The sequence below is a fragment of the Athene cunicularia genome, assembly GCF_003259725.1.
Source record: "Athene cunicularia isolate RWA chromosome 26 unlocalized genomic scaffold, athCun1 chr26_part1, whole genome shotgun sequence".
In the NCBI taxonomy this organism is placed as follows: domain Eukaryota; kingdom Metazoa; phylum Chordata; class Aves; order Strigiformes; family Strigidae; genus Athene; species Athene cunicularia.
Window position 1 is genome coordinate 2,573,702 of NW_020799136.1, and position 25,922 is coordinate 2,599,623.

At 46.2% G+C, this 25,922-nt stretch overlaps 1 protein-coding gene across 3 annotated transcripts in view; it reads right to left on the reverse strand.

Annotated features, from left to right (window-relative positions):
* Positions 1 to 25,922, reverse strand: part of KCND3 (potassium voltage-gated channel subfamily D member 3) — a 127,904-nt gene that overhangs the window by 37,644 nt on the left and 64,338 nt on the right. For all 3 annotated transcript variants that reach the window (XM_026864190.1, XM_026864191.1, XM_026864189.1), the window contains exon 3: positions 41 to 203. In XM_026864190.1, the coding sequence (XP_026719991.1) occupies positions 41 to 203 (163 nt within the window). The remainder of the gene's footprint in view (positions 1 to 40; positions 204 to 25,922) is intronic.

Sequence of the window (25,922 nt, forward strand, 5' to 3'; positions counted from 1 at the left end):
GGTGCAGGCTGAGATCCAGCACCTGCCGCGCGGGACTTACCTTCTGCGCTCTCCGCTTGTCGGCTCGCTGGTTCTGGTGGTAAATCCGGCTGAAGTTGGACACAATGACTGGAACCGGCAGAGCAATGACCAGCACCCCGCTCAGGGAGCAAATGGAGCCAAATATCTTCCCAGCAATTGTCTTGGGCACCATGTCACCATAACTAGAGGGAGGGCGGGAAAAAAAAAACACAAAGGGAAGCCCCTCCTTCAGACAAGTGCAACGGCACCAAAAGCCTTTTCAGGTTCCCTGAGTGCGCAGCAACGGGAGTGTCCGGGTTAGACACTAAAGCTTAGACATCCACCATGCAAGCGACAATTCATGTGGTGCTGTCATCCTGGAGATGACAAGTGACACCACGCTTTGGCAATGAATTAAGCTAAACCAAAGAATGGCACTTTTGTTGCAGAATAGATGTGCCAGTTCGGGGAACTGCTGCGTACGTTAAATTCACATCCTTGCTCATTTAGTACCTACCTCTCCATGTAGATGAGCTCTAACAAACTGTACGTCTGCTTGTGAGCAGGTTCATATATTTTCATTCCCTTGTATCCAGGTGCAAATAAGGACTGATTTACACATTCGTTTCAAAACCCAGCAGTTTCCTTGCCATCTGCACAGTCAGAAATTTGGGGTTTGTTCGAAGTCTGGGTTCAGTAAAGGGTGAATTCTTGGAACTATGAGACCAGCTGAAAAATGCTCAGGCAAATCTCTGCGCTGGGTTTGACCCAGCAATCTTCATTAACAATTGTAATTTGTATGTTCAACGATACCAGCAGAATCTGAGATGGAGCAATCCGTTTTGCACAGATGGAGGAGGGTGCTGGTTTAGGTTCTGTGGGTTCCACACAACAGAAATCGCTACTCTGCTGAGCGCTTATTCCCTGTTTGTGGGGTTTTGGTTTTTGTTTTTTTTTTTACTTTGCATATTGCAAAAGCTTCCTGCGGCGCTTTTATGCTTAACCTTTACTACTGACCTTCTGTAAAGAGAGCCAGCGTGCTGTGCTGTGTGGCCGCTCGTCGCGGCCCTAGGAAGGAGCGTGGCTGGGGTTCCCTCACGGAACACACGGCGCTGAACCCGCGCCGCCTCGCTGGAGGCCACGCTGTAGTGAAGGTGGGGGGGATGTTGGGTTCTGATTTACGGTTTGGCCTGGCGATTGGGCCTCTAAATTGTAACTGCCTGCACCATCACTCGCGGTTCCCCCGTCTCACAGCACAACCTCCGATCTCCAGCGGGCACCAGATGTTGGCGGTGCAGAGGCTGTGCCCTGCCTTCAGCACATGTGGTGTAACCGCCATCGGAGGCTCTCCCTCCCCTGCAGTTTTGCCCTCTGGAAGGGACTTCAAAGATTTCTTCGGCGTATGGTTGACAGGCAAATAAAACCCCCTCTAGGAAGCTGGGTGTGGACTGCGGCGTGTCCTGATCACGTCACAAAAAGCTCATTTGTAGCTAATGCCCCTGGAGTAGGATAGGAACCCGCACAGCCGCCGGCTGAGTTTGCAGGACTTGTTCCAGTGAGCCGTTTATTACATGCTTACATGCCTATGGATGTTCATATCAATATTTATTGAAGTAATTTTCATCGCGAGGAAAGGGGAAAGCAAGCAGCCAAATAACAACGGATTTAAAAAAAAAATTAACCCCTCCATTACTGAATGACCCTGTACAATGCAGTGGGGTCCAGGAATTCCCAGCGTATCCTGTGACCCAGGAGGGCACATTGTACTCTGTGAAATCCCACTGTGAGCAGGTTTATGTGACCTGGCTACACCCCGGAGTAGGAGAGACGTCCTAGGCACTGCAACCTGCTGAAGGCTTGCGGCAGACAGGGGAAGGTTTCTCAAGTTAAAATCTGGGCCTAAGGAAGCCTTGCCTCGTTTCTGGGCGCTTGGGCCCCTAGTTGCTCTCAGATGGTGTTTGGGATTTCTGTGCTTTTCTTTGGGGCGTTCTGATGTTGGATGCAGCAATATTGAAAAGCAAAGTGATTGACCTTGGATGTCTGCAAAAGACCAACAAAGCTTTTACGGGAGTAGAGTTGTGCTAAGAATAATTTACATCCGAGGGGAAAACCAACTACGTCAAAACACCTTTTCTTTTATCAGCTGAACCTCTTTCCCCCATCCAAAAACTTGTTGGTTATGAGGGTCTCTGAATAAAAGCAGAACTCACTACACATTAACTGCTCACTCCTGGGCGTCTCTCGTGCTCTTCTAGGCTCGGCGGCCAAGCACCTGTGTCAAAACTTATCGCCGCTGGGCTATCACACTCACTTGTGTCCCAGGAGGGGCTTAGTTTCAGGCTAAGTGACACCTTTTCTTTGGCATTTTCAGGTTTTTGCTGTTGGTTTTGGTGTAAACGCTTCAGGGCTCACTAGCCAAAGCTTAACTATCTTAAGCAGAATCCTTTTCCTGCCTTCACCTGCATTAAAACCCCTCAGAATACCTCAAATCAATAAAACGCTATTTATGTCCGTTAACTTTTTAGCTGCTGCTTTATGCAAAGATAGTTTAAAAGCTCTTGCTAAGTGACAAGGTCTTCTGCCTCATTTAATAATGCTGTTCTAAAAAAAAATAATCTTTCTTACTTTTCTCCTGCCACCCCTTAACACAATAAGGCTGAAAATTAATCATATGCCTCAAACATGATCTCAGTGACCCGGAGCACCGAGAGAAAGCCCTTCTGTGCGTTTGTAGAGGGGATAATAATAAGTGTCTGGCTCACAGTCTGTCTTGTAGTTTTGTTCTTACACGCAGACTGAGAGTTACCTCATTAGTTGGGACTTCAGAGAAGGTGCTTTATAACACCACCAGGAAAGATCAGACTGTCTTGGAGCGCAGAGGATTTTGCTGGGGAGATGTGGAACTTCATTTGCAAAACTATCACGAGAGATACCGCAGTGAGCGATTGTGCGCTGGCTGGAGCAGGCTGCACAGGAACAAGACCTAAACGTGCAACACTGACTTCTGGACCCGCCGCAGAGTCGTCTGCGCAGAGACAGCTGCTGGCTTTGTGCCCCCAGGTGTCCGTGGCACGCCGTGCGCTTGCGGCCGTGGCCGTGGCACTTACCGTGCGCTTGACCCGTGGCCTCTGGCCTTACCGGGAATGGCCGAGCTCTTTGATCAGGGTAAAACCCTGCTTGATCTAGATCCTCTTTCGCTTAAGGAGAGGCCTCCCTGTGACTTTGACTCTGATGAGGTCTGGAACAAACCGATAAAGTTGCAGTTGTTCTGCACTGACCGATAAAGTTGCAGTTCCTGCACTGACATAATTGCTCCTGCAGTATTAATTGCTGGAGCGACTATTTTCGTCCTGATGGCACCACGAGGTACTAATGGCCACATGGCATATTTGTCAAATAAGCGTTAAATACTGGATTTCAGTTAGTACTAATTGGGCATTTTAAACCCAAAACTTTTTTTTTTTTTCCCCCCAGACTAGAATGAGAGAACTCTGCTTTCCCATTCATTTGTTTAGTAAAAGGCAACTTGTCACCTAAAAAATGTCTTCTACAGAAAGTGCATTTTAAGTAATTCATCAATAATATCATTAGAGCACCAAGAAGATAGAAGAATTAGGTAATGATTAATGTTCAGAGGGTCTAACGGCATGTTTGATCCTGTAATAAAACAACGGGGGGCTGCAAATTCAGTAGACTTTTAATGTGACCTCCAGTAAATCACGTCAGCTCTCTGTACCCGGGTTCCCCATTTATGAAATTGGTTAAGTCGGTTGCTTGTCCTTTGCCTGCTTGGTTAAGTGGGTGGTCGGTTCTTCAGAGCAGGGGCTGCCCCGTGTTCGGAATACACCCGACCCCCAGCAGTGACCCCCAAGGACTACTGCTACTGCCTTACAAATAGTAATAAACAAGGCAGTGGTACGGAAACCTGGAGTAAGCACAGCCTGTACGTGGCTCCAGGCTTGTCCAGAGATAAATGCCGAGCATCGACTAGGTTAGATGTGGAACGTGCCTCGGGATAAATGTCTTTTCTATTTATTTTGCCAGGAAGTCGGTTAGATGGCATCAGATTCAGGCAGTTTTCAGTTGCTGAATTCATGGCTCTGCTTGCGGGCTGTGCCAGGGAGGTGCCCTGCTGCAGACGAGCTGCCCTTGCTGCCGCCGCCCCGTCGGGGCTCTCTCCACGCACCGAGGGGTGGTGCTGGAGCCCCTGCCCACATATCCTGGGTTTCCACCTTCGGTTTGTCCCCCTTTCTTCTTGTGTCCCCTCAAAGCCCCATTTCCTACCAGGGAAGCACTGAACACTGAGACTCTTACTCATTGTACGCATCACGTAAAGTTCAAGTAAAGCCTTAAACGGACAAGCCAGGAAAAAAACAACATAGGAAATTACTCTTAAGTGGTCACTCTTTAGACTGGAAAAGACTGTGAATGCAGAATTTCAATTTTTATTTTTTTTTTTTAATTTGTAGCATGATTTCTGTGTTCTTTGGATATACAGGGGGTCATATGTCACTCACCCTAATTAGCAGCTATTAGCCTTGACAGCATAATGTGCTGTTGTTTTTCTCTCTGTCAGTACAGAAAATGTTATCAAATAGAGGTCACTGCTTCCCAGTCCTGGTTTTAGTGGTAGAGGTGTCTGGACACTGCTTAGCTCCCCAGCTGGAGACAGCAATAAATAAGGTGCTGAACAGCTCATCAAATGACTCACTCTAAAAATAGACTCTCAGCAGCATCTCTGCTGATCCTCTGTCTCTCTGTGCAACATCCACAGCCCTGGAAATAGGGAACTCGAGTCAAAAAGCTGGGAGATGCTGTGGTGTAGGGACCTCGGAAGGGTGCTGCAGCGATACCAACTGTTGGGGACAGTGGAAGAGCTTCTCGGAGGATGCTCTTTTCCAGCAGCCTTTTTGTGCACCAGTTTTTCAGCCGGTGTAAGGCGAGCGCTGGGGAGAGGCTGTGTGGCTCTTGTCTCCACGAGTTCCTCTAGGCGCGGAGGAGGTAAGAGTGCAAGTGCAGATTGCTAAACCTGTATCCCAGCACCTGCCCTCTGACCAGCACAGGCCCTGTCTTCGGGCAGAGTCTCTCCGGAGCTGGCTCAGGGAGGGCAGTCAGGCCCCGCGGAGCAGCGCCCTGGGGGGTCCGTGCCTGCTCCCCTGCCCCAGGGGACTGGGTTGAGGTTGTGGAACCACCACCAGAACCTGGGGACAGCGGGCCCGTGGGTCAAGTGGTCAAAAGAAGACTCTGCTGCTTCTGGTTGCTCCGTTTCAGTGGTCAAGGGACATTTCCTGCCTGGTGGCGCAAAACCGCGTGGTTTTCACACGCAGCCTGTGAAAGCTGAAATATCCCGTGGAGGATGGAAACAGAAACAATGCTGCTTCAAATGATTTCGTATTTCTGCCTCATACTGGCACTAAGAGCTCTTTGAGATCTTCTTTCTCTCTAACCTTTTGCCTGGCACAGTAGAGTCAAAAGAAGATTTCACTGCAGCCTGTAAGCTTCTGCTTTTAGGACAATGAGGACGGAGTAATAACATTGTGTACCGTACAATAGAATATGATTTTGAAAGCCTTTTGCATGGAGGAGATATAATAAAGCATGGAATTAGCATGTAGCTTTCCAGGTGCAAGAGATCCTTTTTCATACTGTAAGTAAATCGCTGTGCAATGTTTTGATTTGCACAGAGGAGGGAAGGAAAAAAAAAAAAAAAAGTCTAAAATTCAGCTGGAATGTTTCAGCTGGGTTGCGAGAGTGCGTCTGTTGCCTCTGACAGCTCAGAGGAGCTCGTGTCCCTCCGGTTAATAGGTACAAGTCCGATGTAATCATGCTAATGCTGCTTTGAACCTCCAGTGAAATAATGATCGTGTCACTTCCAATGATACAATGAAAACAAAAGCAAATATTACTCATTCCTTTCTTGGTTTTGCACATGATGAATGAACAGGGAGTTAACAGCCACGGTACGGGGGCTGGGGATAGTTAGATCTTTTGTTTAGGGTTTAATTTCCCGGTTCCTCTGCCACACTGGGTGTTTCATTTGCCTCGCTGGAATTACCCCATCACACCCCGCGGCTCCGCGGAGCGCAGCGAACTGCTGCTCACGTGGGCTGTTTCCTGCAGCCTCTCACGTAGTCGGACCTGCGGGTACACAAGGATGCCGTTGGCTTTTTCCGCGGAGGCGTACAGGCTTTCACGTGCTGTATCACACTCCTGAGCACTGGGAAGGCGAGAGAAGGGCTCTGGAGCCGCTGAGGCAGCGGTGGCTGATGGGCTGGATGCAGACGTGCACACAGAACCGCTCCCCAGGTCTGGAGGTTGACTTTGTCACGGGCCTCGGGGACAGACGGGGCCACTTTCTGATTTTTCCACGCCCATAAGGGAGATCAAGATATTTTCAGAGTTGTCACGGACAAGTGTTGTGAGGATTAATTAGCCAAGGCTGGCATGATATTTGAAAATACCGGAGAAGTTTTTTTGCAAGTGTTCTCTGCAGACACAGACTCAGTAATCCACGTCCATAAGGACAGCCCGGCATGTTAATGTCAGCTTTTAAGGTAAACCAGTGCTCGAAGGAATGGGATGCAGTGACGCATGCCTGGGAAACCTGACACGTGAGGAGGCTGGCGGTGCCTCCTGAAAGAGCGTGCTGTAAACAGAGCCATAATGGCTTTGAAGCAAGAGAATCTATAAACAGGCTGTCAAATGACAGACTTGAACAGCAAATCAGCTGTGTCCAGGGAAGACAGAGCCTATTTCATGCTAGGATTCTTTTACATTAAATATACTTATTTTCTGCCTTGTTTTGAGCTGGGCAGCTCCCCAGCTGGGTATTCAACCTCTGCAATATCTGGCTTGGTTTTACACTAGTGGGTTGGGTTGGTTGTTGTTTTTTTTTTTGCTGGTATATTTTATTTGTTAATGTTTTCATGGATGCTTTCATCCTCCCTAGATATTCTGCTGAAATTACATCCATCAGGGAAGCTGCGAGGGATGAGTGCTGTAGATGTGTATCAGTGCTAGCAGCAGAAGCTTATCTTTAATACTCAGATTCATCCTGATTTTTTGTAAACCGGTGGTCAGCAGTTACTTAGTAGGGATTTCCCAGGTAGTGTTGCCTTTTTGATATTTTTCTTTTTGGTAAATTCATACTTGTTACCGAGTTTTGTGTAACAAAAGGACTGGGAGATGTATCTGAAATCCTGGAGAAAGGTCTGATGCGGTTAGGTCCTTTTCTCATACCAAGAGAAGGGAACGTGCAATGAAATGGGAAGATGAGACATTTAAAACTGAGAGGGATTTCTGTACAGTGCTAGGAGTGATCTCAGCGGAACTCACTGTTTCCAGATACCGTGGGGGATTTGTGGGAGATTGACGGAAGGACTGGTCAGCTCTCCTTTTATTAACAGCGAGACCATGTAGTTACATCACCCGGGGTGATAAAGGATCGCTGAGGAGATGCAAAGCCTGTGGCTTCTCTAAGAGTGAGAATTAGAAAGAGAGGCAGGTTATTCCCTAATGACTTGCTCGGGGAGATCTGTCCTTCTGGGTAGCCCTTACAGCCCTCACCAAAGCCAAAGTAAGGGCTCAGATGGACTTGGGGTCAGCGGTAGCCTGCTCGTTCCTGTGCTTGTACAAGACAGGTGATGTAGCTGAAGGTCTCTGAGAGCAACTGGTAGCATAAATATTCCTTACAACAACAGCAGGCACTGCCCAAAGAACTGGGAATATTTATGTAGATTCAGGAATAAACCGAGGAGGTTATTTAATACACTGAGGGTTGAGAACACTTAATATATGCACACACTAGTTCCATTTATTCTTCCTGGCTTGGATCAACTTCTCAGCCTGTAGGCAGTTAAAACAGATGGTCTGAATTTGGGTAACATTCAGACCTTGAGTTGAAGCTAAAAATGGAATTTCATTGGCAAGGAAAGTAGGTCAGAAAGCTAAAGCCCCTAGTCCTAAAATGATGAAGGGCTTCTAATCAAGTGTTCTCTGCTCATTAAAAGGAGCAGGGGAAGAAATATTATTAGAGACCTTTGAAAAAGGGATTACAATGGGAGTGCGAGCACCCTCCTTCCTGCGAGGAGACCTGCGTGTTTGCAAACCCGTTCCGGTGTGAGAGATGGGGCGAGCAGGAACGTCCCTCCCCGAGGTCCCTGGGCAGCCAGGGCGGGCTGGGAAGGGTTTTCTTCCCGGGAACCTCAGCGCCTTCCTCTTCTGCTTCGGTCGGAGCCGCGCTGCCAGGGGAGCCGCTCTGCACCGCCTCCATTAACACCTTCCACGCTAATAATCCTTCCCTCCCTCCCGCTGTCATCCCCCTGACTCGGGGTCTGTAATTTTATCACCTCTGCAAATGGTGACTTGCACCGTGTCGGAGACTCTCAGTCAGTGATTTCTTTGCTCTTCATCCTTTTCAAACGCGGGACAACTGCAGAAAACTTTCTTCCATGGAGCCGACGGGGATTATCCAAAGCAAATGGGGAACCCGTACCAGTCGGCACAGTGGTCCCAGTTCAGCACATTTTCAGCCATTGCTTAATATTAAGCACATACTTCATTCCCGTTCACCGAGAAGATGACAATGTGCTCGTTCAAATTTATTTTTTTTAAAGTGATACTAAGATGAATATTTGTTCTTTGCATTTGGCAAACCCAAGCTAATACACTGTCATTATTCCTCTCCCTTTCCCTTCAAACTGCTGCTAGAAATTACATTTCTCTGAACGGAAAATCGTCTGCGTTTCAGCTCTGCCAGCAAATGCGTTTTTAGAGATAGCGTCAGAGCCTCCTGTTTGCTCTCCCTTATTGTAGATGTGAACCGTCTGCCTTGACCCTTGGCTGTCACAGTAGCAGGTGACAAAAGTCGCACTGAGATCTGGAACATCCCGTTGGTCTGTAGCACTCAGAAACGACACACGGGGAATTGTCTGGTACTTCACAGAAATAGCAGTTTGTTATGCCACAGGCATCTCGCTAAAGAAAAATAGATGTTTTCTTTCTTAATAGCTCACGTTTCTCTGTGACCACTTAATAAGGCATTAACTAGTTTTTTATCAAAAAAAAAAAAAAAGAAAATTTGAACTGTTGATTTGAGAGTTATTCAAGGAAAAAGAGGAATTGACTTCAGTGTAGAATCAATATAAGAAAAGCTGAATTTTGCTTGGCAGAAAATACCTCCAGTCTTAACATCCACACCATACTGTTGTTTATTCCTAACACTTCATTCAGCTTTCAGAGGAAGCTCTATTCCTTTTAGTTCTCACAAAGGTGATATATCTAGCAAAAAGTGATCTCAGTTTTCTTTTGCTGCAGGCATCACCAAACAGCTATGCTGTCATCTGAGTTTTTGATCCTCAGATCTCAGTTTCGGTAGTGATAGATGGAGCAGAAAAAGCTTTTTTAGGGGTTTTTTTTTTTGGTTGGTTTTTTTTTGTTAGCGTAATGAACTTAACAGCATTTTTGGTGAGACAGATCTTTCTCCAATCGACAGAGTTACTTTTGATTTGAAATTTATTGAGGAGACTTAGCAGGAAACACCAAAGATATTATCTGGGCTGTTATTTTCCTGAGCAGAAGACGACAGTAAAGAGGAAACATTTCAGTGGCCCCAGGACCGGCGGGTGGTGGTGGTGGTAATTTCATGCCTTTCTGAAGTTCTCCGCACTAGAGAATTTCAAGTGAAGAGCAACTGCTGCGTGTTGATGCGCCTCAAACCCGCAGACACTGGAAGTCTGTGTGTTGCGGGGCGAGTTGCAGAATAATGGAGTCTAACAAGAAAAGAGTCAGAATCCGTTTCCTACACTTGTGTTTGGCAGATTGCAAAGGTCCTCGGTTCCCTCAACCAAGTTTTTGTTTTTTTTTTTCTACTCTAAGCTGCAAATTCAAAAACTTGTGGTAATTTAGGGGCCCGTGTGGGTCTCCAGAGCAGTCCCTTACCCAGAGCGTGTCTGTTGGCAGCAGAATTGAAAAACGTTCACCACGAGTTACTGTTGGTTGAGGAAAAGCTCGCTGGTTTACTGTAACAATGGGGATCTGTTTCATACATGAGCAAAAAAAAAAAAAAAAATCCATTTGATTCTCTTTCCTGAGAAAAGGCCCACCCCTCGCTGTGTAACTCCATATCGTGGGGTTTTTCCCCCGTGAGGGTGAAAGTATGACGTTATTTTCAAGGACTCCTGCTTCCTTGGTCATTGAAGCTTTTCACCCTGAACCTGACAGCAAGTTCTTCCTCGGTCAATATTTAATTTAATTTGAATTCTAATGTGGGCACTAAGACTCAAATCCATTTATCAGAATTAGCCCTTGTGGTGATACGGGGCAGTCACCCCCCGCGGGTTCTTTTTGGCCCTTTAAACCGTAAGAGCTGTGGCACGCGTGCGAGTTGTAGCGAGGCGCCGTGCTCCGACCTTCTGTTTATTTTTTTCATTTGATTTCAATTAACCTCGGTGCACGGCTGCTCCCCGCACGCAGGCGAGGGGAAGTCTGCAATGTCAGCTCTGATGCTCAGGGGCGTCTTGCCTAACAGCTTGTGATTATAACGTGCTTAAAGAAGTTACTGTACACACGGTTACTAATTAGTTTATGATTTAGCGCTGTTACCGTTTTTACTAGTATGTCAGTCATTATAATTTGTCTGCAAATGAACAGAGGTGTGTTTTACCCAACGTAGAGCACACGCCAGCTGAAATAAAGCCAATTAAAGTGAAACAGCAGCTTTGCAGCCGCCCACTATGGAGCGAGCCCTTCATCCTGGGGTTTCTTGCTGTGACCCAAAGTAGTATTTTTAACCTTAATGTTTTCTGTAGCTGTCAAGCATCAGCCATACTCAGAAAATATTAGGAAAACGTCCTGAGTGTTACCATCCATCTGACCATCATCTGATACAGGTATCTGGCATGTTGAGCGCTTCTTTTCTCAATAACATGTACTTTTCAAAAAGTATTTGTTTTAATGGCGAATAAAATGTCCCAGATTAGGGCATTATTTATTTCTGGCTGCATACACTAAAGGCCTTTTAAATTGCTTCATTCATTATTAATCCGAGAAGAATCCTCATATCACTCAGAGTGAAAACCTTATCCAGTTACCTGATAGTAGAATCCATTTCTTTTAGCACCTTAAAGCTCTCTGTAAAAGAAATCTTTGCAGATAAACCTACAGGCTGGAGAGGGCAGTTAGTGCATTGAGCAATTAGACTTTTCACCTAATAGCAGGGTTGAAGACTCCCTGCCCTGTCTTAAATTCTTAACTGTGGTGTCAGCTTAAAGGAAATGCTGGGTTTTTGCTTTCCTTTTATCCTCATCTTTTTCTTTTCTGTCTTTTTAAGCAGCTTGAGCGTCCATGCTGAGCCATGTCACATTCAAAATGATACACATACTGTGCATTTTAATGAGCTGCTAACACTGATTATGCAAAAAGCAATCTCAGAAATATTTACTGAGTCAAAAAAAAAAAAAGCCCATGGGGAATTAATTAGCTTTTTTAAGAATTGGCTTTCTGAAAGCCTCAGATTCTGGAAAAGTTGAGTTTGGAAGTGGGAGCAGTTTCAAAGGAGTTGAAGAAGTGAGCAGAAGAAAAAGGAGTCGGTTGTAATGGAGTATTACCCATGCCAGGCATCTCTGTACCGGTCAGAAGATGCTGAAAACGCGGTTGATCTCCTCTCTAAAAGCTTTCAGAGAGGAACGCTGTGCAGTGCCTGGTTTCTGTAGCCTTTCTGTGGGGATGAGCAGAGAGCGACAAAATCATCGGAGCCCTGGCCAGTTCCCCCCGCCACGTTCATGGCAACGGGTTTGAAAACGTCAGCTCTGGACGTTTGGCCAGTCGCCGAATCGCGGAGTGGCTGAGGCTGGAAGGGTCTGGGGACTGTCTGGACTGGTCCCTGCTCACGGCAGGTTGCTCGGGGCTGTGGCCATCGGGTTTTTGATGTCTCCAGTGACGGAGGCTCCACGGTCTCGGTGGGCAAGCTGCTCCGGTGCTCAGCCACCCTCGCAGTGAAAAAATATGGTGAATGCCCTGGAGCTGTAGGCAGTTCTCCTTGTGCAGTGTCTTTCTTGCTACTGTATTCGAAATTTTGCCTCTGTGTGGAGGTAGCTGTGCGTTGGTAACACACAGATGCCCAACTCTTCTCCAAAGTTCCTACGGAATGGCTTTTTGACTAGTTTATTGGAAGAGTAAAGCTGTTTTAATTCGATCATCTCCTTAGAAACTTCATTTCTTTAATTATATTTAAGCACCTAAGCTCCTCTTTAAATAATAGTTTGAAATACATTATATTTAAGAATAGCTATAATTCTGTAAATTTGCACAGAGTTACCTTTCCTGACCAAAAGTTCTATTTCAACAATCTAGCAGTTATGATCAAACAGTGAAGTGCATAAAGTCTGTCAGGTTTATTGGAACGAGAGACGTGGCGTGAGCGAAAGATGTATGTCATGTTAAAAAAATAATGTGAGCTCTCTGTACCCTGCTGGCTCTGTCCACAGAATACGGACCCTAATAAACACAGTTTCACAAATACGTTTTTTTTTTTTTTTAAATAGTGATGCCAGAAACTCACTGCATTCAAGGCAATGGAAAGTTACATACAAATCTGAGTTAGTTTTAGACCTGTGCTATTAATGCTTCCTTTTCCTGGAGATGTAAAATGCTATCCGAGGGCTGGATGTTACCTAAAGACATGCTTCTGTCCCTCGCAAGGGAAAGTGACCTCATAACGTGACACTTGTCATCAGGTAGTGACATATAAAAGAGCGAGAATTTACTTGGATCAGGCATACATTGGAAAATGAACGACATTATTTCAGTGATAGGAAGAATTACATGAGCATCAAAGCGGTCGTGCTGCAGGGAGTCGTCGTAAGCTCTGCGGAAACCGTTTCTGTGTGGGCTACTCAAGTCCTGGGAACGTAAGGGACAAACCCTTGGAGTAACAGGCCGAGAAGAGGCAATCCGGAAATTCAAACGGGGGACCGGCCCTTGAAGGATGACTTGGTGTGCACAGGATATTGCTGAGATCAGAAAGATTTGGAAGGAGTTTTCATTATTGCCCTTCAGTAAAATCACAAATAATGTTGGAAACGTCGTAAAGCCTGTCCCGGGGCGGGAAGGCCGCCCCGGTTTCTGGCCCTCTGATTTAGTGTGCACGAGCTCCGATGCTGGGGAACTGGGAAGTACTCGTGGGGCAGACTGCCTCGGCGTTGACTTCTAAGCAAGGCGGAATCGGGGTGAATCGAGGACTTGGAGATGGGTATTTCAGTGCTCTCCCGTGCAGCAGGCGCGTGGTGCTGGAGTGTGTCCCCTCGGCCTGGCACCGCCTGGCTTCTGGGGCTCTGTGCTCAGCCACACTCACCCGACTTGTGAGCAAAATTAGAACTGACGGGGGCTTAGATTTACAGAGTTAATTGGGCTCATAAGAGGGATCACTGAAGCACTGGTGCAGGTCTAATGCTGTTTGCATCTTTACACACCTAAATAATTTTGTAAATCGGGCCATAGACACTAGATACGACTCTCGAATCCGCTCTGGTTTTAGATCACATCAGGCAGCGTAGCCAGTAGGAACAGGTTTACGCTGAGAAGAGGCACAGTCTGAACGTTATACACCGTGAAAAACTGGGAGATGGTACCCAGACCCTGTGCCTACCTCCGCTAACCACAGCTGGGGTGTTTCCTCTGCAATGCAGAAGACTGTCGCTTGGCGTGGGTGTGCTTTGTTCTACCTTGGTTTAGATACTTAATGATTTCTTCTCCACCCCCCCCCTCCTCCTTTTTAATGGTCTTGTTTAAATAAATATTAATGCCTCGTCTTTGAGCAGGTGCAAACCTGTGCTCCAGAAAGCCTGTGTTATGGTTGCAGAACCATTATTGTTTCCCTATCAATCATACTCTCATTTGCTCCTGGGATGTAAAGAGCACCTGTGGCTAGTTAGCTATAGACTTTATTACAAGCTAGATGACTTCAGCGTTCCTCGCTCATAACTGTGTTTCTTCTGTTTTCTATGAATAAATTTTGATTTTTTTTTTTTGGAAGCCTTGAAATAACTTTTCTTTTTTTTTTTCCCCCCCTTATTTCATGGCTCTGTATAGCAGAAAATTAAAAGAAATAATAAAACCCCAAGAAATACCAGCGTCTCCCTGTGAACCTACTTAGTGCAGGACATCAAAAGGTTGTCACAGAAGATGGTGAAAATGAAGAGCTTTTTCTTACTCCAGCTACTTTTATCTTCTTTTATATTCTTTTAATACAGTGCCTTATTTAAAAAAAAAAAGTGAGCTTTAAACACCACACTACGATACAAAACTTATTCTATTAAGTGTATGACAGACAAATCGGAGAATCTTTACTTCCTTTCTTGAATAGTTTTTTTTTAAATGGAAGGCCAGTGCTCTGAACCTGCCCTGAACGATCCCTTGGTTTGGGTTTACTTCGCTTCCTTTGAGAACAGCCACCAGGAAGGCACAACGGCGGCTTCTAGACTGAGAGGATTTACTCCTGGTGAGCTGCGGGTCTTACAGGTGGGGACTGACTTGGGGATTCACACGCTACGGTCGTGCAGAGCCTTGTGGCACTGTGTCACATGCGTGGGGATGCGTCTGTCGGCTTGTGGGTCGGTCTAAACTTGTGGCAAAACCCAGTTTCACTCTATGGTCATGTTACGGGAGGTGATGAGAGGGCTGGCAGGATAAAGCTAGCCTGGCAGGACTCAGCGATCCTGCCGAGAACGCCAGCAGAGCCTTGGCTTGGTTGTTCTCTACGTGACTGCAGGGTTGCACGGCCATGGGCACCCGCAGCTGCTCTGCAGTGCACAAGCGGAGTGTGAAGAAATGCAGCGTCCCTTCCAGCGGTGGTCGGTAGCCACCGGCTTTAGGCTAAGTGTTCACCTGGAAGCCTTTCCTCTTCCCTGTCCCTCGCCGGTTGGCCCTCTTCACTTGGAGTGCCAGGACTTCAGGCTCTAGGATCCGTCTTTATCTGTATTTTAGAATATCTTAGCCATTTGTTCCCCTAAGCATGTGTTAATATTAATAACACATAGATAATTTTTCTGAGTAAGAAATCAAATTCACCTACATGCTGCCAGATCTACGCCTCCAGGGAAGCGTTCTGAGTCTAGAGCTGGTTGAATAATTCTATTCTATTTCAGACTTCTCTTTCTTCAAAGGCAGACTAAAGGAGCATGCTCGCAAATACCGGTTCCTCTCGAAATGTTTCAGATTTTTGTTAGGGAAAAAAAAATAATAATGCAAACTGTAAGCTTTTAAGTGAAAGAAGCAAAAGCGCTTGAAAATATAAGCCTGTTTGTGTATTGTTCAATTTCCCTTGTCTGTATTTGATTAAAAACACTGCAGATTTAACATGATTTTTCTTTTAAATAGAAAGAAAAACAAGAAGAAAAATAGCCCTGCATGAAACTCCCTGTTATTTTCTTCACCGGTGGAGTATTTTATCATTCTGAGCAAAAATTAACTGGAGTTGTCGAAGTTTGCCAGTGATTGATAGTGTCACCTTAAATGTTACTAGTCAAAACTTGTTTTCTCCTTTTTCACTCCTCCAGAATTCAGGTAGGCAGTTTGCCAAAGCGTAAAATCCCTTTTTGCGCAATTCGAGAAGTCAGCAGCACCCGAGCCGTGTCGCCCCTCGGAACATCCCGGGGGGTTAGGGGAGGGTCGGGTCCCAGCCGGGGGGCGCGGGGAGTGGGGGTCCCCCCCGTTCACCTGCCTCGGCTGAGGGACACCGACCGACTAGAAGCTCAGGCCGTGTTTTTGTGGCGCTGCGGGGAAGCTCTGCTCGGAGCGGGAGCGGTGTCGTCCCACGGGCACTTTGGGGAGGCTTTGGGACGGGTGACCCTGAGCTCCGAAACCCCCCAGCCTGGGGCTGCTTCTGGGGGGAATCTGTGTCCCGGGAGCGTGTAGGGTTGGGCGTTGGCCCTGGGTACAGGCGGGCAGGGATCTGCCCCTCCCGCCCCACTGCTCCGGGACCGGGCAGCATCTCCCCGAGCGTCTGCTGGCTCCTGCGTTGAGTCGCACAGAACCTCTCCACCTCCTCCTCCTCCTCTCCTCTCTCCTCTCTCCTCTCCGCCAGCCCCAGCCCAGCAGGTTCTGGCCGTAGGTCCAGGCCGAGCTGCCCCCCCAGCTGAGCCCTCGCCCCCAGCGCTCGGGCGGGATGCGCTGGCAGCATGGGTATACCACGGGACCGACTCTCTCCTCCTCTGGTGATGCTCGGAGAGTTGATTTTGAACTTTTGGCCTTACAAATATGTTACTCCCTGATGAGAAAGCAGACAGCTTGTGATGAAAATTAACTTGCTCATAAAAATAATTAGTACACAAAGGGACAATCACCAAAATCAAACCCTGCTTTGTTTCCCTAAGTGCGTTTAAGTGTTGCATGAATAGAAACAGATTATAAGGATAAATCATTTGTGGTCTGCAGCTTGGGACGAAGCTGAGCGATGGTTCTTGTCTCTGTAGATACCTCGGGTCCTTTTCCTTATATTTTATGTATTTGAGCAGCCAGATCTTTATGCACATTCATAAGTACTTCGGGAAAAACAAAAGACTGGCTTGTCTGGTCCATTTTCTGGCATCACTGCTACATAGTGAAATTACCATTTTGCAGTTTCCACCAGTAAATCTTTTGTCTCGTCCTAAATCCTCTGTCTAGCCCTTACCATCTCTGCTTGCAGAGTTGGTAAATTCGCAGCTTCCCTGTCAGCAGATTTTATTTTCTAATTTCCTTTCTGTCTTAGAAGATTTTTCTCCATTATTTGCACAATTTGCGATTCAAACCATCATCTGTTACTTCCCTCCCATGTCTGCTGTGAAGAAGCCTCTTTCTTTTCCGGATTAGTACAGGTAGTTAAGGCACATTGTGTTTTCCCCTCAGTCTTTATTTTCTCTAAGATATTACAGGGAGATGCCTGGAGAAAAGCGAATGTTTCTGAATTTGCTACTCCTAATATCTTTTTCCTACGGTCGCTACATATCCACCTTGAAAAGTTGAGCATTTCCCTGTAGATATGACACTTGGAATGCTGAGTCTGAGTTGATGCCTTCATAAAAACACTTGAGTATGAATTAATTCTCTTGCAATTACTGATTCACCGTCCTTCCTCCAGGTACAAACCACCGCAGATAACATTATTTGAATTTATCTCTGGGAGTGACATGCAGGAGGCTCATTTCCCAAGGTTATTTTGGAATAAACAAGCAAACAAAAACAAAACATAAAACCCCCTAAAACAAACAACCAGGAGCCCAGATCTGCAGCGTGCATTTTTATTCTTGTCTTTCCCATAGAAAAAGGAGAGATGTCAGAATTCAAATGTCTCGCAGTATGTTCTGCAAAAGCAGTGCAGCATGCCATTTGGATCTGTCAACATTTTATATTGTGACTGGCAAGGAAGCTGCTGTACCTTTTCCCTGCAGATTAGTACGACAGCTGTAAGAGCCGTACAAAGTGACGTAAGTTACAAACAGTCCTTACCAGATTGGCCAGGGAATCAGGTAAGGGGAAGCTGCACGCCAGGTCTGTTCTTTTGGGTGTTTGGTTTTTTTTTTGGTAGATCTTGCAGGAATGGGAAACAAACCAGATTTTTAACTCATCCTGCCTTAGGAAATTCCGTGGCTGACCTTTAAGCTGACTGGATTCAGAACATGGATTTCCTTTGGCTTCTGCACATTCTACGCTATGTTTTGCTCCTCTTGTACTCACAGGGCCCCTGCAAATCTAAAACAGCAGCAGTGAGATTTCAGCCCTCTTCTATCCAGTTCTGGATCAAAAAATATATTCTAAAAATACCTCACATTTTGAACGTTTCTTAGGGGTAGAAACCTTTGCTTTATTTTGAGGCAGACAGGCAAGAGGAGAGGAAGACATCTTTGCACAGACTGGTGAGCTACGTAAGTTCAGAAGAGCTATAGCACCCGGAACACAGTTTTTAGTATTACTTTAAATGCAGTGAAGCAAACTGAAAAGCAGGGCGGTTAAAGCTGTACAGCTAAAGTGTAGGGCTCTACTGGTGTGGCTGAGCGGAGATGTGGGTACGATGAGCCAAGCTCTGGGTATAAATCTGAATGAAAGTGGGTTGAAGTTCTGCAGTTGCTCGCCATGCGCTGCTGCAAACCCTCTCACCACAGTGAAAATAAATTGTAGTGCCTTGGACCCCTGGCGCGTTTGTTTTCATCCTCGAGAACTGGGGTGAGATGCTCTCCTTAGGCTCTGGGTCGCGGCCTCGGCCACCTCTGCGCTCGGCTCCGGCTGCTGCGGGGGGATTTTTCTTGCTGTTTTAGGGGTTTTGTTTTTAAAACTAAATCGTTTCACTGTTGAATTGAATGGGCAGTTTTAGATTTGAGAGGAACTAGAATTTTGACAGTAAATGAGCCTCGTTCCCATCAGTGTTACTCCCTCACGTAGCAACACTGTCCCCTGGAAACAGCAGTGGAACTTCCCTACCCTTCAGCAAGTGTGACAGGTTTCATATTGCCTCAGGAAAATGATGTTCAAACTCCAAATGACTTCACAGAGCTCACATACATCCTAACAGGGGTGAGGCTGCTCGGTTCAGAACCTCCAGCCTGTATCAGCTGGTAAGGTTTTGTGATAGCAATTTTATTTATTTGGTATGACTGTTGTGCTTTAAACAGAAAAACACCCTGGTTCTCATTTTTACCCTGTCCTGCCCAAATCACATCTGTAATATCAGAAGAGCCAAAGTTCCTTGCCTTCCTAATGAAACAGGCTGCTGAAGCCCTAAGCCCTGGTAATCCAGTTTATGTTTTCATAACAGTCAATATAATATGAAGATGCGCACAGCTTGTGCGTGATGTAAGCAGTGAGCTCAGTACAGCGTTCCTAAATCATTTTATTTCAAGATCTATTTAGTTGATAAACATTACATATTTGCTCCTAATTTCTAGCACGGGCTTTAACCCAAACCAGCCTCCCAAACCTTCTGCCACTCCAGTTTAATCTTCCTCGTGCCTGGCGATTTGTTGGGACAGGAGACACGGGGATGTCATCTGCAGGATGTTCCAGCGATAAGCAGAGGCTCTGAGGGATGTCACTTTTGACTCTCTGTGTGACCTTGGACAGGGTACGCAAGCTCTTTTTTCCTCATTTCCCCTTGCCTGGAAGTGAGGAGCTATCGTTTCCTTCAGTCTAATCCCCAGCGTTCCCTCTTGCCCTTTATATAAGGGACTTTGCTCTTTGCACTGACAGAGTGTCCAGTAGGTATTTTCAAAATCATTATTTACACTTTGATTAAGCATTCGTATTATTTGGTAGCTGACATTAATAATATCAAAATGCCATTTTATACCATATTTAAGATCAGAATTTCCTATTGGAAATCAATGAGAACATCTTCCTAATAAACCAATGACCTGAATGTCCCTTCTTGTGTAAGAAGTATCTATATTTATCAATGCTGATATAAGATGCTGTGGTTATCTGTCTGTTCATGGCCTATACAGAATTTGTGGTGCTTTTCTCTGAGGCGACCCGTTAGCTGTCAGGAGTAAATTACTTTTAGACTGCACCGATAAGGTTTAGATTTGAAACAGAAGTCTGGGAGAGACGAAAGCCTCCATCTCCTGTTACAGGCCCCTCCTGTGGATTACTCTGTCACAAGACACTCCAGTAACTAGACGGGCTTGTTCCTTCTCAAGTCCTACATGACTCAAGGTGACTGAGCAATTCCCTGCTGGAGTGGGTCTGTTCATAATAAACTTCATCTGTTAGCCAGAGCTGGGTCAGGGAGAGAGCCTGGCTTCTATTCCCAGTCCTGCGGTGATTTACCCTGCTGGAAGTGGCAGCTCTGCACCACGGTTTATCCTGGACAAATTCAGCGGCAGAGCTGGTGTGTCAAGTGAGCAGTGCCACTGAAAACAAAGGTCTGTGGGCATCCCTTTGTTCCGCAGCAAAAGCTGTATCCCTTGCGCATGATACATAACAGTCGCGCTTTCAAACTGCCGAGGGATTAGGGGATCTGTTTGATGAGTTTAAAATTTTGTGTTTACCTTCAAGTTTTTATACATACATATATATATATCCTGTATCTAATTTAGCCTGGGGTGTAATCAGTAAAAAATTGCAGGGTAACCTCATCACCTGTAAGCATTCTAGTGGGAAAATAAGCAGCACCAGCAGGAATTCAGATTAAAGATGTAAAAAAACAACAAAAAACCCAAACCCTTTCATCAGTGCTTTCTTCCTCATTAAGTGCAGAGTCTGCTGATAAGTATTTGGCAAATAAAAAAAGGAGAAATAGGTAAAAGTTAATACTACACAATTAAGTTCCCTTGAATTTTCCCAGAAGGTTCACCTTGGCTTAATCTCCTATCCCTTCAGTGCTCCCAAGGCGTCTGTTTGGCTGAGATGCAAAGCGAGTGTGTACAGTTAGATGTATTTATCATGCAAGCCTCGGAGGTGACAAAAGCTCGTGGGAAGGCAGGTTTGCTCACTGACCCCGCAGGGCAGTTGTTCCTTCAAGAAGCCCTTCGCCGTGCAGCAAAAGGCTGCTATTAGTTACCCTGGAAGATGCTTCGAGTGGTCCAGCAAGTCAAGTGAGGCTGTGCTGAATGATGAGCCTGTCAGCGGTCTCCTTGACCCGGTGAGCTGGGCTCGGGCGCTGCGGAAGTCGGAGGAGAGACTGACCTAAAAATCCTGCCTTGGTCAGTGCTTGCTATTGCTGGTGCTTTCAACACTGTTCTGCTTTCTGGCATTAAGGAAATAAGGGGTTTGCGCAGACGTGAGCCCAGGCTGTTGCTGTAATTTCATCCTCTCCTGTACGGGGCAGGTTAGCGTGGTCCAGCGACCGCAGGTCTTCCGCGTTTCCCTGAAGTTTCCCCCTGAATTAAAAGCTTGTGTGTGCAGTGTGGTGAAGAGCACGCTCTGCATGCGGAGCGGGTACATCCTGGGTGCTAATTAACCCCAAACTGGGAAGGATGGATTATTTTTACTAAATACAGCTTGCAATTCAAAGGATAGTTTGCTGAGCAGCAAGGCAATCATTGCGGGGGCGGGCCAAAGTTACACTTTTTGGTTTTTTTCTAGATGTTGGGGTGGAGACTAGCTATAAAACTGCTGCTCTGTCCCAGGTCTGGTGTGGGGCTTAGTGTTTGCAGAGTTCTGGGCAGCTGTGGCATGGCATTGCTCAGACATCCCACGGCACTGCTGACACGGGAGGGTGCAAAGAAACCCTCTTGTGCGGGAGCTCGCTCTCTCCTCCGGTGCTCGGTGGATTTGGGGTTCTCGGCGTGTCCTCACCTCATTTGTGCAGCTCGAGTTTCAGGTGGAGCCTGGCTTGGAGGAGTTTGCTTACCTGACTGTGAGCTCTAATGAAGGGCAGGTGTGGTGGGATGTTAAACGAAGCCTAAATCTCTGTGATACTTTTGCAGGACCAGTCAGGCATGCATGCATCCATCTATCTATCTATCTATCTATCTATCTATCTATCTATCTATCTATCTATCTATCTATTTTGCACGCCGGTGTGGCGTTCTCTGCCTTTGCTGGTATATCAACATTAGGTGTGGCTTAACAAAGACCAGGGTTTTTTACCTAAGCAAAATGTCAACAAAATTAATTCTTTGGAGACTGCTTTGATGTTTCTCTTCTCCAATTTACACCGGGGGCATAATAAGTTGTTTGGGGAGTTCATTAATATTCATAAGGTGTTAGTTCACGGCTGTTTCAGCTCTAGGTTCCTGTAAGGTCCTCTGCGTAAGTAAACGGACTAGTTTGACTTTATCAGCGGTTTTTCACACATGACACACCCCTGTAGATGAGTAAAGGTTGGCCTTCAGCTGAGTTTATTTTAAAAAGTGCGTTTATATTCATGAGTTATCTGGCAATCGCCATTTCAAAACCTTAGGGTAGTGTTTATGTTTAAAAAAAAAAGAGAGAACAGACCTGGAGCTGCGCTCAGGTTTTCAGCCTCAGTGGTGTTACAGCTCCTATTTCTATGCAATGCGTCTTTAAGGTGTTTTGTACCGAGGTGTCGTTCGTCGGGTTGCTCGGCCTGGCTGTGAGCACACTGGAGCTCGCCTCGCTGCAGTTTTCTCCTTGTGACCTTCCAGCACCATGGAATGAAAAGCCGAAGGAACGTCTGGGGCACAACCCCAGCGTGTGCGGTGCAGGACGGGCGGGCGCTCCTCGGAGCCCCTCTAGGCTGGCCCCAAAGAGGAATTCGGCTTAATGGGATATAAGTGTGGTTTCAGGAACCGATTTTCAGTTTAATTGCCCAGGTAAAACACTCTTTCCGATTTTAAGCTGTATCTGTTGATGGGCTTTGTGTTCCTTGGGCACCTATAAAATTAACTTGAATTACTGCAGACTTAAAACGTTAATTAGATAAAACTGAAGCATCTCCTTTGAAGGCAGCTACGCTCTAACGAGCACAGCCCTACGACCAGCAGACGCCCCACCCTCCCAAAAGCTCTTGAACTTCATATTTACAGGGAAACCTGCGCTTGGCCCATATGTTGGCTGAAGCTTCTGGATGCGCGAGAGCGTCCATATGTGAGGTGCTGGAGCACAAAGCCGTGTGACGTGTCTATTCCTTAGCCCAGCCCACGGGCCGCGTCCCTCTGCTGCGGGAACAGGCGTGCGGGACGCGATGCCACGGCTGCGCCCCCAGGGCAGGATGAGTGCTTGTGGCGTTGGTGGGAGGAGAGCGTGAGCCAAGGGTTAGACGGGACGCGAACCTTTAGAAGAATGCTTACACAAACGGTGTCACCTTTTTCAGGAAAATCCGCATCGCTCGTGGCGGTCGCTGTTATGCAGTTAGAGGAATTAAAGGCACCACCGGGATAAATAAATGCGTGGGTAGAAAAGGTTACTGCATCTGAGACAGTCACAGGGGAAGAAGGGGGCAGCTAGTGAAGACAACATCTCTTTCAGAGCAAGGATTTTCTCCCTAAGTGCTGTGCTATTTACTTCTTCCTCTGCCACAGCCACGGGCGTCGGCAGCACGGCGTGCGATACCCGCTCTTCAGTTGTGCTCCCGCGGCACGGGCCGCGTTCGAGATACCTGGGCATTATTGGGGCATTATTTGGGCATCTGGGTGGGAGCTGAGCCCTCTGGAGCTCTGTCATGTGAAAGCAAAGAGCAAGGGTTTTTTAAATGAAGGACTTCTAAAACCTGTGCTGCCAGCTGCTGTGCTGCAGGTTTGTTGTATGTAAGGAAATCTTTGAGTTCTGGAGTTGGGAAAAAGTTATACCCAAGTCCTGGTTTTTTAACTGATTACGCTCTAGTTCTTCTTTTAAAGAACTTGATTGTTCTTCAAAGCCATCTGCGAAGAGCTGTGTGCTAACTGTATACCCGTAAGTAATTTTTGAAGTGCAAAAGTAGAAAGAATCATAATCCATCACCAGAGATTTCACAACTGTAATACACGCGCATCTTGAGGCTGAAAGTATTTTATATTGCTATTTTTGACTTGAAAAGAACTTGATGCTTGTGTCATTTTATGTAAATTTGGCTCCGTCTGTCACTGCCTATTGTACCTAAAGGGTTTTAGATTATTTTTATTTTTTTTTAGAAATGCACAAGACTATTTCTACTGAAATAATCAGTGCACGCACATGCATGACAATATTTTTTTCCGTAATTATAGCACAATTAACCGTGGATAGAAATCGGAGAAAGATTTTTACAGCTGACCCAAAGATGGATTTGTTTATATTTTAAAGGCAGAAGCTCAGGCCAACGACCTAGTTAAGGTGGCAAATAGCTTGGCAAAACTTGGCGGCTATAATGCTGCTTTACGTAGGGATTACGCTGTCCTCTGAAGGAGAGCGCCCTGCGAAAGCCGTTTCAAGGTATAAAGCTACCCAGAGATCGTGCAGAGAACAAACAGAAGGACTGCAAGGAAACAAAGCCAGATGTGGAAAAGCTTTTCTAAACAGCTTCTCTTTTTTTTTTCTGTTTCTAAGGGGCTAGTAAACTGTAAGAGCGTATTACAGAAAATGTTTTTTTTCGTCCAGAAAGGCACATGGGTGAACGGTGTTCTAGGTGATTACAGGCAGTTATAGGTGACCTATTGCTCTGCTACGCCCAACAACATTGGATTCGCCATCAGTCCTGGGCATATTAATCAGTATATACACGGAACTGGGAAAGAATGCGCTACCAAAGGCAATTGCATTCTTAAATCCGTCCGTTCAAATCTAAATGTTCTGGTAAAGTCCACATGATGAAGTTAGAACTGTTACTCTCAGGACCGTGCTTGGTTGTGAACCCGGGTTTTCAAATCCTGGCAGAGGAACCATTTTTCCACTCCTTTGTGGTTTTCAAATTGTTATTAATAAAACATGGTGCTGCCTGCGTTTTGATGCAGAGAGACCTCAGTCTTAGTACATGCCCTTCCCATTTATTATTTATACAGGCATTTAACAGCTCTGACATACCTTAACAGAAACACCAGGCAGTTGTTTGCAAACCAGAATTAGTAACAAACAACATTTGATACTTCAAAGGGGGTTTTTATGCGTATGTAATCTAACGCGAATAATACCCGGGCCTCGTGGGTCGTGGGAGAAATGATGTTGCGTGTGTTGTCTTTTGCTTAACTTCAGCAGTTTTACTTCTTGCCTTTTATTTCCAAGTTAAAGTGCCATTTAAATTACAGGGTATTTTATATATGTGTGTATATGTATATGGCTGCTAATTTAATTTACATATGCAGCAGGGTTTGAGTAAGAAATGAAGAGATTAGTTGTGCCTTCTTCTTAGCGTCTCGGAAGAGCTGATTGCCTTTCCTTGCCTGTTCTTGTGTCCTGATGGATGAATGCTCCTGAGAATGGTGAGGATTCCGCCTCCTTCCATGGAGGATTAGCCAGGCTGCCCTGCACGTCCTGGTGCAAGTTCCAACAGGTTTAGTAGCAGCTTTCCAAAGTGAGGAGATAACCAGCAGAGTGGCCCAGGCTCTCCTGAGGAGTTTCCCTGAGCAAAGATGTTGGGAAACCAGGAAGGCCGGCTGGAGAAGGTCACTGCTTCAAGAAGGCAGGTACAGAGATTTTGATTTACATCTCTGGTCCCTTGCAAACAATGACAGATCGCATGTTTTGTCTCTGTAATAAGTGAAAATGAACAGTAAGACCTCAAGTTCCGAGAACAGAGGAAGCTCTATCAAGCATTTAAAGCAAAAAGCATTGATCCTGCACTACTGAAGTGAAGGAATTTTACGGTTGACTTTGAGGGAAGCAAAAACAAGTCTTTGAACTAGATTACTCCTAATTTTCATAGCACTGTGAAAAATATCTGCAGCTCGTAGGAAAATAAGTTGGTATTATCTCCACTCACAGGGAACTGAAGCTTGGAGGGAGCTGCCCCTTTCTGAAAGCCAAACGGGAGATTGGTGATGGAGTTGGGAACCAGACCTGAATTTCTCAAACTTCAGACCAGTGAAAGGACCCACACATTGCAGAGGCCAAGTGACTTTTTGTTGTGTTTTCATAAGAATTCATACGATGAGTCTTGAACCTCCTTTTCCAACTTCTGTCTGATAGTGTAGGTTAAAAACTTGGAAGTAGGTTACAAAGGACTTGAGTGCTGAAGAGCAAATATTCCTCTGGTGACTCGCTTGGTGGCCTAGTTCTTGGGCAGCAAAGTCATAGGAGACAGAACATTTCAAACTGCACTAAACAAACGCTGGAGGCACTTTTAGGAGAGGTCCAGGGAGATATGCAAAGGGGAAGTGAGAAGCTGCTATTGGTTCTTCAGAAACTGCTGGTTCTGAACCGCGTAACGGGCCCCCGGGGGAGAGGAGCGGAGGGCGTCGGGGTCGGACGCGCCGGGCAGCCCCGGGGGCAGCGGCCACAGCTCGCTGCGGGTCGAGCGCGAGGCAGCGCTCCACGGGACCAGCACGGTGCACTCGAAACCTCCTCGAGGGCCTTTTCTTTGTCACCCTCTACTCTGA